This window comes from Arachis hypogaea, chromosome 2 (assembly GCF_003086295.3).
Source record: "Arachis hypogaea cultivar Tifrunner chromosome 2, arahy.Tifrunner.gnm2.J5K5, whole genome shotgun sequence".
NCBI lineage: Eukaryota > Viridiplantae > Streptophyta > Magnoliopsida > Fabales > Fabaceae > Arachis > Arachis hypogaea.
The window spans coordinates 30811761-30824373 of NC_092037.1; the positions used below are offsets into that span (position 1 = coordinate 30811761).

General features: G+C 37.4%; 1 protein-coding gene across 1 annotated transcript; it reads left to right on the top strand.

Moving 5' to 3' along the window:
• Positions 1 to 3875: 3875 nt before the first annotated feature.
• LOC112742293 (uncharacterized) lies at positions 3876 to 9787 on the top strand. The gene is made up of 5 exons (XM_025791535.3): positions 3876 to 4666; positions 5323 to 5411; positions 5633 to 7591; positions 7968 to 8154; positions 9047 to 9787. The coding sequence occupies exons 1-5, from the start codon at positions 4594 to 4596 to the stop codon at positions 9664 to 9666; spliced, it is 2928 nt and encodes a 975-aa protein (XP_025647320.1). The 5' UTR covers positions 3876 to 4593; the 3' UTR covers positions 9667 to 9787.
• The last annotated feature ends 2826 nt before the right edge of the window (positions 9788 to 12613 follow it).

Below are 12613 nucleotides of genomic sequence, written 5' to 3' on the forward strand. Positions count from 1 at the left end.
CTCCTGACCTTGTCTGCAAGGTCCCACTCTACTTCTTTGTCGTTTCCTCCAACGGTTCTGCGCAGACCTTGGTCTTGGTTTACATCGAGGTCAGCAAGGAAGATGTCTGCCGCGTCTCGAGATCTCTTGCAGAGGGCCAAGCTGGTGTTCTCACACTCTACCGTGACTTTCTGGTCTCCGTGTATTGTGCCGATAGTACAATCGTCGGCTTGAAACTTCATGAGTAAGAATTTGGTGAAGATGACTGTCGAGAGTTCGTTAATGGTCTTTCTCTTGAGGATGATGTTGTAGATGGTGGAGTCCTTGAGGATGACAAATTCGGAGAGGATGGTCTTTCTTTGGTTCCTGGCTTCGATGGTAAGGGGAAGTGTGATGGAGCCGTCCGATCGAAGGAATTTATCCCCGAGCCCGGATGCCCCATTACGGTGGGTTTGTAGGTTTCGTTTCAGAGCCTGAGTTTGTCGAAGGCTCCCCTGAAGAGGATGTTAGAATCTGCTCCGATGTCAACCAATATCCTTTTGACCAGCCCTGTCCCGACCTTTGCCGAGATGACAAACGGGGCGTCTTCTGCTGAGGTACCGTGTTGGCAGTCTTCGGAGGAAAATGTCATTGCTTCTGCAGTAGAGGGGGTCGGGGCTTGGTTCCTGACGGACAAGATTTTTAGGTCCTTCTTCAACGTTGATTTCAATTTTCCTGCGGCGTCTTTTCCGGTGATAACATTTACGACTATGGTGGGATCTGTTTCTGGTCTCTCCCAGGGTGTTTGTCATTGCGTCCTTAGGTTACGTCTTTCGCGTTTTGGTGATCTGTCCCTTTCTGTACGTTTAGGCTCTCTGATGATTTTGGCGAACTCGGGAGTTTGCCGTCTCGGATGGCTTGTTCGAGGGCGTCATTTAGGTCGAAATAGTCTTGGGTTTTATATCTGTATCCTCGGTGGTAGTCGCAGTACAGGCTCCTGTTGCTGCCCGTTCGCTCCTTTAGTTGTCGAGCCTTCGAGAGGATGCCCCGCTCGGCTATTTGGTGGTAGATTTCTGTAATAGGGGCTGGCAGAGGGGTGTAGTTCGAAAATTTTCCGATCCTGGGTGGTCAGTTCGTGTTTGCCGGCTTGGGGGTGTTCTTTTAGAGTTTCCCTTGGTGCGGGGTTATGTCGTGGTGCCGTATTGTCGTGCTGCCGTTTGGCAGCCACAACTTGGCTCACTTCTTCATCGTTTATGTACTCTCTTACTACACTCTGGATCTCATGCATGGTCCATACTGGCTTTGTGGTGAGGTATTTTTGGAAGTCTTCGTTCATGAGGCCGTTGGTCAAACAGAGACTCACGGCTGAATCCGTGAGTCCGTCGACCGTTAGGCACACGTCATTCAACCTGTCGAGGTATTTCCTCGTGGATTCATCCTGCCTTTGGGTGATGCCGAGTAAGATGATGGGGTGTTTGGCTTTGGTGATTCGGGTGGTGAATTGGGCCATAAATTTTCTCGAGATATCGTGAAAGTTGGCTATGGAGCCGTGCGGGAGGGTGTTAAACCACTTGATTGCAGGTCCAGCCAGGGTTACCAGGAAGGCCCTGCATCAGACCGCATTGGCGGCCCCTTCCAGTTTCATCCTGACCTCGAAGCTCGTTAGGTGTTCCTGGGGATCCTTGGTTCCGTCGTATTTCATGTCCTTGGGCTTGTCGAAGCCCTTCGGGAGTTTGGCTCTTAGGATTCTTTCTGTGAAAGGGGTGGCTCCCATTATCACGTGTTCGCTCTTCGTGCGTTTGGCTTCCCGGTGATGTCGTCAGTCGTTCTCTTTGCGCCGGTGCTCTGGGTCTCGGGAGACGCTACAATCGTGTTTTTTGCTGCGTCGCCGTTCGGGTGACCTGTCGTGTCTAGCTTCGTGGCGGGATCAGGTTTTAGAGGTCGCGTGGCTTCCGTGTTCCGGGTGATACCGTTCTTTGGTCACTACGCGGCCCTCAAGGTTTTGCATCCGGAGGCAGAGGTCTTGAATTATCTAGATCGCTTTTTTTCCCAAGCCGTCGGGGGCTCGGGGTTCATGCTGTGGACGACCTTCCCCCCTTTGATTGTTGTTGGGGCGGTGTTGGCTGGCGCATAACACTTGTTACTCTTTGGTAAGTGGGAGGAATGGTTTCCCAACCTTCGGGGGTTGGGGTTCGCGTGTGTAAGTGGTGAGGGCCTGGAGATTGCTCTTCAGAAATATCCGCCATGTCGTCACGACGTTGCAAGTTTTCCACAGACGGCGCCAATGTACAAGATGTCTCTGGTACGGGTTGAGAGATGGATCGGGAACTTGTGGGTCGAGGCGGACGCTGGATTATCTGACTCGAGCAATGTGGGTGGTACCTGCAAAGACACTCCGATGCCCAAGTCAGAATGGATCTAAGAGGAATAGCATGTGTGGAGTGAATGACGTACCTGAGAGGGCTTGGGACTGTCCTTTATATAGGTGATGGTAATTATCTTATCTTATCTTATTTGGTTAAGATAAGGGAGATATTTTCTTTTTGGTCATGAGATAAGGGAGATATTTGAATTTGATTGTTGGTTAGAAGCTCTAGTGGGTCGGTTCCGGACCTTCTAAAAGGGCGAATAGGGCTGGATCTGGGTAACCGAATTCGAAGACCGTTATGGGTGTGGATTCCGTGGGTCGGGTCCGTAACAAAAACGAATAAATTTTATCTTGTATTATAAATTTTTAAAGGCTTGTGAGTCTAGCATTTCACTTATAAAATACTTATCTTATACTTAAGAAAAATTTATAATCTAGAATTTAATTTTAATACGTTTGTAGAATATTTTATATAATATATTAAAATTAAATTTATAAATAAATAAATTATTAAATTAGTATTTAAAAATTTATATTACTGATAAAAATAATTCTAAAAGATGCTAAAGATAAATAAATTCTAAAAAAATTTTAAAACCACGATAAGAAAATTAAATATTAAATATATATTCTAAAAAAATTAGAAATTATATCTTAATGCAATTTTTTGTAAATATTATTAAAAAAATAAAATTTTTTCATTTTTAAATTTGATAAATTGATGTCAAGTGAATATTTTTAAAAATTTTGTTATATATGACCATATGTTTTTAAAAAATAAAAAAATTAAATTTTGTTTCGAATTTTTTTGTGCACTTTTTAAATATTTATTCAAATATAATTATAAAATTTCAAATCAAATAGATAAGGATTAGTTTGGATTAACTTTTGAAAAAAGTATTTATTTTTTTATCCTTTTAAAAGAGATTTTTTTTAATAGAAAAATATTTTATATTTAGATAGACTTTTTAAAAAAATGTTTAAATATTAAAAACGTCTTCTACTTTTATTTGTTTTAAAAATAAGATATTGTTAACTTAAAAAAAAATTTTACTTTTTATAATCAAAATACTTTTTTAAAAGGATATATTTAAATATATTTTAAATTGAATAAACATATTTTATTCTTTTATAAAAGTACTTTTTTAACTAAAAAAATCAATTCAAACCAATGTTAAATTATTTGTAAAATACAAATATTTTTTATTGAAATATAATAATTATTGATTATTTTTGTTATATTTTTAAATTATTCAAAAATTATTTTATCGATAATATTTTTTAAATTTTTTTTTTGTTATAGTCTAAAATTTTTTGCATACTTAAATCTTTATAATCTATTTAAATGTGTTATTTTCTAAAAGTTTGAATATAAAAAAGGCTAATTACTGTCATATTTAAAAAGAGCGGTCGAACTTATAAAAATTTTAAAAATTAATATTTAATTTAAAAAATATAAAATAATATTTTTTTAAATATTTAAAATTTACAATAAAAAATGAATTAGACAAAATTAGAGAGCAAATACTATAGAATTGGCGAAAAAGAAGTTTGGGTGTATGTAGTACAGTAGTAGCTAGTTGGAGGGGGCGAGGGGCGAGGGGCGAGGGGCGTTGAATGATGGAGTGTGCAGTTGCCCGCGCAAAGGGTAAGTGTGGTGTGCCAGCGTTACGGCATTCAAAAGTTCAAAATACTCCCTCAACTCACTCACTTACTCACACTCCCACCTCCCTCTCCCTCACGCTCACGCACTCTCTCTCTCTCTCTCTCACTCACTTCCCACCCCCCTTCTCCCACGCTCTTAACGGACCTCCATTAATGCTCTCCCTCTCTCTCTTCTAACTTCTCTCTTTCCTTCCCACTTTCTTTCTTTCGCTCTCTACTACCTCAAAAATCAAACCCCTTCCTTCAATAATCTCATTTCCATCTTCTTCTCTCTCTCTCTCTCTCTCTCTCTCTCTTACCTCACTTTTTTCCTTCCCTCTTTTCTGCGCCTATCACGCACTTTCTTTTTTCCCTTTCCTTTCCTTTCCTTTTTTTTTTGTTGTTTCTAGATTTGTTTGAATTTTAGCTCAGCATCCTATGGGTTTTGTTTTTTTTTTCTTTCACTATTGTTTTTCCCTACCCTAGTTCCTTCCTTCCTCAACCACCTTCTTCTTCTTCTTCTTCTTCTTCTTCTTCTTCTTCCTACTAATTGAGTATATCTTCTCGTCCGTACTCTCTCGATCTGCATGTTCTCCCCGGTTTCTCGTGTATGACTCGTCCACATGGAGAAATCTCGCCACCGCAGGTCCCCCGTTGCTTCCAGGAACCAACCGCACACTCTTGTTCTTCCTCAAGGTCTCTCTCTCTCTTTCAAATCTTGTTTTCTCTCTCTAAATATGAAGTTGAAGCTTGGTTCATCTCAGAAGCAAGAACTTCAGCTCTTTCTTTACCATTTTTTCCCCTTTTGACTCGAGCATTTACAGCATAAGCATAAGAACTGCTAGTTTTGGTGGGATAAAAGGGGGAATATTTGAAATGAAGCGTTTCGAAGGCTGAAGAGTCTTAATTAGACCTTATTTTTTTTTAAAAAAAAATTATTTTTGGGTTTATACAGGACTCATGAACTGGTTTTTTGTATTGTTCCTGGCGTGCTCTTGGTATAATTGCGTACACTTATTTATTTATTTATTTAAAATGAATTTGAGATTGTAATGATGCCTTTTGATCACAGTGCTTAATTTATTTACTGTTCAACTCCATGCTTGAATTATGCTTTTCGCACAGAGTGTTAAGTTGACGGCAAAATATTGCATTATTTTTTTTTTAATTTTTATTTCGCGTCTCAGTGAGAAGGTTTGCTGATTCTTATTCTTGCCTTGATTCTATTTCAGTAGTGAACATTTTTTTTTGTCATCATTATTCTTATTTATTTCGTAATTGTTAAATTGTTAACTGCCGCTGACTTCTGAGTTTTCATTTCATACTAACTTTTGCTGTATAATTCATTTCAGGGAGTAAGCAAGTTCATAGGCAGCGACAATTTCCCGATTTGTCTCCTGATTCTGTTTCTTGCGGTGGTGGGGTTGCAGACAAAGATTCCGTAAGTGTGTGTATATATATATTTTAATAATGATTTATGTCAGTGCACATTCATGAATGAAGAAGATCTAACTTTTGCAGTGTAAATTAATAGCTTTTTAAATTCGTGTGTTGATTGGATTTACACTGTTCTAATTTAGGCGTAGTTATTTGTTATAGTTATAGAAAAATATAAAAGTAACAAAAACTAACTGTTATTACCAAATTTGCTGATTGTTGCAGTTCTCGTTCAAATTTGGGTGGAGATCTTCAAAACAACTGTTCGGAACTCCAATTAAGAAGTTACTAGCTGATGAGATGTCGCAAGAAACCGAGTCAAAAAGAAGAAATCCGGGTGTTATTGCCCGTTTGATGGGTCTGGATGGCCTGCCTACTAACAAGCAGCAAAAGGATTCATCAGAAAATCCTGTAGAGAAAGTGCGAAACAGAGGAACATCATACGATGGTCGATCCTCTAGGAGGAGCTCAAAGGATCAACAAGAATTTAAGGATGTGTTTGAGGTCTCAGAGATCCCAATGGTAGAGAGCAGCAGGTATTCATCACATGTGTCTGCAAATGACCTGAGGAATGCCAACGAAGAGATGTCATTCATTGAGCAGAAGTTTATGGATGCCAAACGCCTTGCAACTTATCAGGATTTACAGTCATCGAGGGATTTCCATGATACACTTGAGGTGCTTGACTCTAACAAGGAACTTCTTCTGAAGTACTTTAAGCGGCCAGATTCTTTGTTTAAAAAGCATCTAAGTGATCTTCAAGCTGATCCTTTCGAATCACATTTGGGTCACACAGAAGCTATGCAATTACCTGAAATTGAGAAGTATGGAAATGAGTTTGACTGGAGATTAGATACCGACACAGCACTGTTGAGTTATGATAAATCTCATCAAAGGCAACATGATGGATATCCTCGGCAATTCAACAGAAGACATGTGATGCATAGTTCACCGCGATCATCAAAGCTTCAGTCAAAGGGAAAACATGAGCAAGGTGCTTCCCCTACAAAGATAGTTGTCCTAAAGCCTAATCTTGGGAAATCCCAGAGTGCTGTCCGGAATGTTTCATCTCCTTGTTCTCCACATATTTTTCAGTCTGAGCATGCAAATGATACTGAATTTTCAGATATCCGATATAGGGACTCCAAAATGTATCCGCAAAAGATTAATTTGCCTGATACTGCCCGGCCATTGAGGCACAACTCCTTGGAATCTAGAGAAATTGCTAAGGAAATCACTCGTCAAATGAAAAATAGTTTGAACAATGGTGGTTGCGTGATGTTGCCCTCTTCCAGACTTAGAGGATATGCTGGGGATGATAGTTCTTGCAGTGTATCTGGAAATGAATCTACTGAGGAATCAGTTGGAACTCCTGCTACTTGCGGAAACTCTTCTGATCTTAATAATTGTAGCAGGAGGTCATCACATTCTGGTGAATCATCTGTGAGTAGGGAGGCAAAGAAGAGATTATCAGAAAGGTGGAAAATGGCGCACAAGTCTCAAGAGATACAAATTATCAGCAAGAGCAGCACACTTGCTGAAATGCTTGCTATCACTGATAAGGATGTCAAGACCACAAATTTTGATGGAAGGTTTACTGAGGAACGGCACCGTAATAAACCTGCTGGGTGGGTTGAACCATTGGGTATCAGCAGCAGGGATGGTTGGAAGGATGGATGTATTGGAAGTTTGCCAAGGTCAAGATCTCTACCTGCTTCTTCTAATGTCTTTGGAAGTCCTAGAACAATCATGCGCAATGAAGTGCTTCGTGATGATCGATTTAGGATGCCAAAGGAAGCCATTAGACGGGAGAGGAGAAGAGGAAGGAGTCATGATCAGAGGCATGGTGTAAATAGTAGAAGCACAAGATCTGGTCACAAGAAATCTTGGTCTATGCTTTCGTCTGAGTTGGAAGGTAATGAGTTTTCACCAAGCTTTAGTGCCATTGAGAATAAAATGGAAATCAATCTTGAAGAAGGTTCACCTAAACTAGATGTTCCAACCACTGAATCTCTTGCTGTGACCCTCAAAGATACAAGTGTGCTTCCTGATACTATTGTGAGTGTGGCAAATGAAGATGCAGACAGGTCTTGTGAACCTTCTGATAAAGTACTGCCTGAAACATCTCTTGTTTTGACCAAAGGTGACAACAGGGTTGCTGACAAAGATAACTCAATTCAGCAGGTTAAGTTTCTAATATCCTCCATTGGTATTTTGATGTTTTATACAGTTTCTGCAAAATTTTCTTTCTTATCTCTTTTGTTTGCTTCAGCCTAACTCTCTCCTTACACTTTGCAAATATTTTCATAGGTATTTCATCATTATTTTCGGACTTGTGCACTAAATTGAGATGTAGAAAGCCTTGAAACTTGTTAATTTCTTAGAAATTGTGTTAAGTGCTTGCACAGCTAATTTTCCACTGTAATAGATGCTTCAATAAACTTTTTGTTGTCAGAGGATAGTTTTATTTTCTCATGATCTGATGGGGTGGCCTGCAATTATTAATAAAAAAATGTAAACTTCTTCCTGTTCCATACTTGATGTGTTGTAATATTTTCAGGAACTATCTGCTGGGTCTTCTGACGGAACTTCAGACTGCTTTCAACCACCTGTACCTGGACTTGAATCGTCATGTGGTAAAGATACTGATCAACCCAGTCCAGTCTCAGTCCTAGAACCTTCTTTTACAGATGATCTGTCGTCATCATGTTCCGAGTGTTTTGAAAGTCTCAGTGCTGACCTGCAAGGTAATTGAACTGGGGATGTATTTCTATTTTTGCATATTGTTGTGTTTAATACGCCATTTTCATGTCTAGCTCAATATTTAATTTCCTTTAGCCACTCAAACCTCATGCCATATGTTTATCACAATTACATCAACAATAAACAGGAAGAGTTAACTATGTTGATTCAACATCAGAGGCTTTTTTCAATTTTATATTTTTTGTTCTATTTCATAAGAAACAATCATGCAGATAGTTTGAGTTCCATCATCTATTAACCTTTGTTGTTTTCACGTTGGACTGACAATATCTTTCCATCAGTATGGATTGTACACAATTTAGAAAATGGAGATCAATTAGTATTGTTCCATATTATTTGTTTGGTGTATCTATTTTGTAACAGTAGCATCCTAGTTTTTGAATAATAAGATGCACTGAAAATGCATTTCTAGGTCTATATCCTTTTTTTGGGGTTGATGGCTTACTTTTAAAATTTCGGTCAATTTGTCTATTAAATGTTACAAGTTAAATTTGATTATTTAATCATAACTATATCCTGAGTCGCTATTACTTCATAAGTCATAATTACATTGACTACATTTAATTTAATAATAATTTGACTAAATCATCTATGACTTCATAATTACCACATCATTCTCCTGCCAATTTTGTTGATGGTTTTGAGCTTATATATCATAACAATCTCTTGCTAATCTTGTATGTGTGATCAAACTGATAATTGTGATTTGAATCAAATAGCTGTTTGACATGACAAATCACCAGCATATATATATGAATCTGATGCTCTCATACTCCTGGCTGTTGTGCTTGACTGAAGGAAATTGTTCTAATCTTTCGTTGAGACTTTTATCTTTCACTCCATTCCATTGTTCTAATGAAACATTATTATTTACAGGGCTCCGAATGCAGCTCCAGTTGCTGAAGTTGGAATCCGAAGGATATGCGGAGGGATCTGTGCTAATTTCAAGCGATGAAGAGTGTGGGGAAGGATCTACTAGATTGTCATTGTCAGAAGACAATCGATTATGCAGAACTGAAGATAGCTGGGAGTCTTCCTACATTATTGATGTGTTGTCTGAATCTGGCATCGATGGCGCTCAACCTGATCCAAATTTTGAATTTTGGCATTCTCTGGAATCCCCTCTAAGTCTCTCGGTGTTTAATGAACTTGAAAAGAGGTACTGTGATTGGACCACTTGTTCAAGGTCTGAAAGACGGTTGCTTTTTGACCGCATAAATTCTGGAATTGTCAAGATCCACAATCAATCCATGAACTTGCAGCCATGGGTGAGCCGTGCAACAACAAATGTTGGTTCTAAACTGATCGAAAATCGGATCCAAGATGGTCTTTTCAGGTTGCTGGGAAGCCAGGGAAAAGTGAAGGATGATGCTTTGGGGAAGGTGTTGGTTAAGGAATCACAGTGGTTGGACTTAGGAGATGAAATTGATGTAATAGGTAGGGAAATTGAGAGATTGTTGTTAGAAGAACTAGTAGCAGAGATAGCTGGTGCATAGAAAATTTTGTACCGGGGCCATTATTTGTTCTTAGGAAGTTTCCCTATATTGTAAATCAAAGTTTCACAATGTTAAATTTCATCAGAAGATGAATAAAGGGATCATAATGTTTCTTCCCAAACCCATTAGGCATTAGATGAATGATTATGACTATCTGAGAATGTGGACAAGTTTACATGGCCCATTCATGGTGCATGTGGATTTCAAGGTTGCATTTAAGGCACTACGTGATAGACATAAAAGCCAGAATTTTTGTAGCTACATTAAGGGGTAGGGACTAGGGGTAGCAGCATATAACGACAATATTCAAAAAACAACGCAATTCAAGGTGAATCAAATTATAAAATCATGCCAACGGTGTAATCTGCAAGAATTGATGGCGATTGACAAAGGCAAATGAAAAAACGTATTTGTTTCTTTCTACATATACTTCGGCCCTTCCAGGTACTGTCACTATCACTATTTATAGGTCATCATCTCGTAACGCTTCTAAAAGTGTAGTGTAACTAGTACTGTACAAAAGGGAGAAAATTAGATGAATTTGCTTACTACTGAACCTATACAATGTTATACATCATTCTAAGTTGCCGGAGTTATTCTATTTTCCATTTTACCCATTAGTGCCATGCATAAATAATTAAATACCATTTAGAAAGTTTGTTTTTTTTTCTGCCTTCATATTTTATAGCAATGTTGACGGTCACATGGAGTTGTTTTTCTTTTCACCAAATATGTAGCATTCCTTAGTTAATGAGAGAAACGGATAAGTAGTCCCAACGGAAAAGTAGCACAAGTGGGAGAAATGTGCACTCACACACAGTTAAGTCTGAGGGTACAATTGCTGGTCCAAATTTTTGGACCATTGTTGTTATGGTCATGGACCTAACGTCTCAAGTAAGATGACTGCTATCTCCAAATAAAAGGTGAATTTTGCTGCTATTTTCTGTGTAAATAATCAATTCAATTATGTTTGATGATCTTCTAGTAGTGATTCTTTTGTAAACACAAGTTAACTGCTTCAGTGCTTTATTTATCTATACGTGTTATAATGTAAATACACTTTTGTAACTGCTTGTTTTTAGTATTTTCAATTCTTTCTTCCAATTAGGTCTTATTTTAAGTGTGATATCAAATTTAAGATTGTCATTGATTACAAAAAAAGTATACACACCTCATTAAGAGAATTATTGATTACAAAAAAGCACATTGTTATAAAATATCCTTTTCTGCCAACTTCGAAGCATATACAACAGAGAAATAATTCATACACACTGTAGTAAACTTAAAATTTCAAAAACAACTTCATTTAGTTTGTGTGTTGTTGGAAAAATAGCCACTAGCGACTTGATAGGGTTAACTCCACCGGACAAGTTTGAAGCTTGCATCCTTTGCCACATACAACAATTGCCCATAACTTACGGTTGCAGAATAAGCACCATCTGAATTAACTTTCCATTTCTATCTGTCGGTATTTGTGCCAAGGTTAGGTCTCTGCATTGTTTGAAGTTGATTGCCAATTTCGTGTGGGATCTACGAAAAGAGCCTTTGCATTTTCCAATTATCCAGATCCCAGATATCATTGACATTCACACAAGAAAAAGTCTGGAACCAATTCCACTATGAGCTAACTTGAACATTTAAAAAAATTTTATTTTAAAATTTCAAAAATTAGGATTAGGTTTATAAACCAACGCAGGGGTGGGCATGGGGAGAGAAGGGGAGTGCGGCTTCAGTTGCTTTTGTTTTACTTTAAGTGTGAATTAGTCAAAGATAAAATTAGGGTTAGATTTAAGTAAATGGAATGAAATGTTTTTTACTTTTTTTTCCCCCTTTAGGGGTCTTAAAATACAGTCCAAATAGAAGTTGGAGAAAGCTGGTTGGACCCTATTTGCTTACCTAACGAAGATGTTCACAAATATATGTATATGCAAAATGCAATATGAATAAAAGAAACTTTTTGTGACTACAAACTAGACATTGACCGGTTACAATGCCAAAGAGGAGAAAAGTCATCATAAAGGCAAGTAAGACATTTTTTTTTTAAAATATGAAGAGAATAAAAAATACCGAAAATGAAAGAGTATGTCAAACAGTTGTACATGTGTGTATATTATGGGGTCTTGAAGGGTGGTTGTCAATGTTCCATTGCTTTTATGGTGTAACGGTTATCCTATCCGAACTTTTGAATTTAGATCCCATGTGCAATCCCTTCACGAGTCACCATCAACAAACTGGTGCGTGTGTGTACTACATTCATTGCTAACAAGTAACAACAATTCTAGCATTCCTTCATTCATTAGTTTAATTGTTAATTGTTATTAAGTTTGCATTTTTTTTTGGCTTTAGGTTTCATACTTTGTTGCTACCTATATGGAGATTATTACATGCATTATTGCTCGGTGACTGTAAAAGAAGAACGAACTATCTAATCCCTTTATTTCGATCTAGTTTCTTAATGTTGTTGGCAACTCAATATTAGATTATTAATATATTTTTTTTCTTCTAATGTGTACATTTCATGATCTTACAGGGATATGTGCTTATCCTACCTAAGTTATTGTTAAAAAATAATATGTTTAGATTAATTACCTTTTTACTATATTAAACACTTTTTAATTTGTTCTGAAGTTGAGGTTCCAGCAAGTTTATTTTAATATAATAAATATTTTTTTTATTGTTTAGAGTATCTCCGAATTCGATAAGCTAATAACTAACTTGTTGCGGATCTAAACTTTATTTAAGAGTCATTGGCCAATAAATTATTGCATATACAAAACATGATTCAAATCCGTGACACTTACTTAAGCTGAACCGATCACTCGATCAACCAAATTAATTTTTAATATAATAAATATATTACCTTGTATTATCCTTCCTAAATACTAATCTCTTCATAATAAGTCTACTTTCAGGAAATTTCCACTAACTTCTAAATATGAAAGTTCAT

Bases quoted from the DNA above. Each gene is read 5' to 3' on its own strand.
- LOC112742293 (XM_025791535.3), top strand. From the start codon at position 4,594: ATGGAGAAATCTCGCCACCGCAGGTCCCCCGTTGCTTCCAGGAACCAA. The intron at 7,592-7,967 runs GTTAAGTTTCTA...TAATATTTTCAG, and splicing joins AAGATAACTCAATTCAGCAG to GAACTATCTGCTGGGTCTTC. The intron at 8,155-9,046 runs GTAATTGAACTG...TATTATTTACAG, and splicing joins TCTCAGTGCTGACCTGCAAG to GGCTCCGAATGCAGCTCCAG.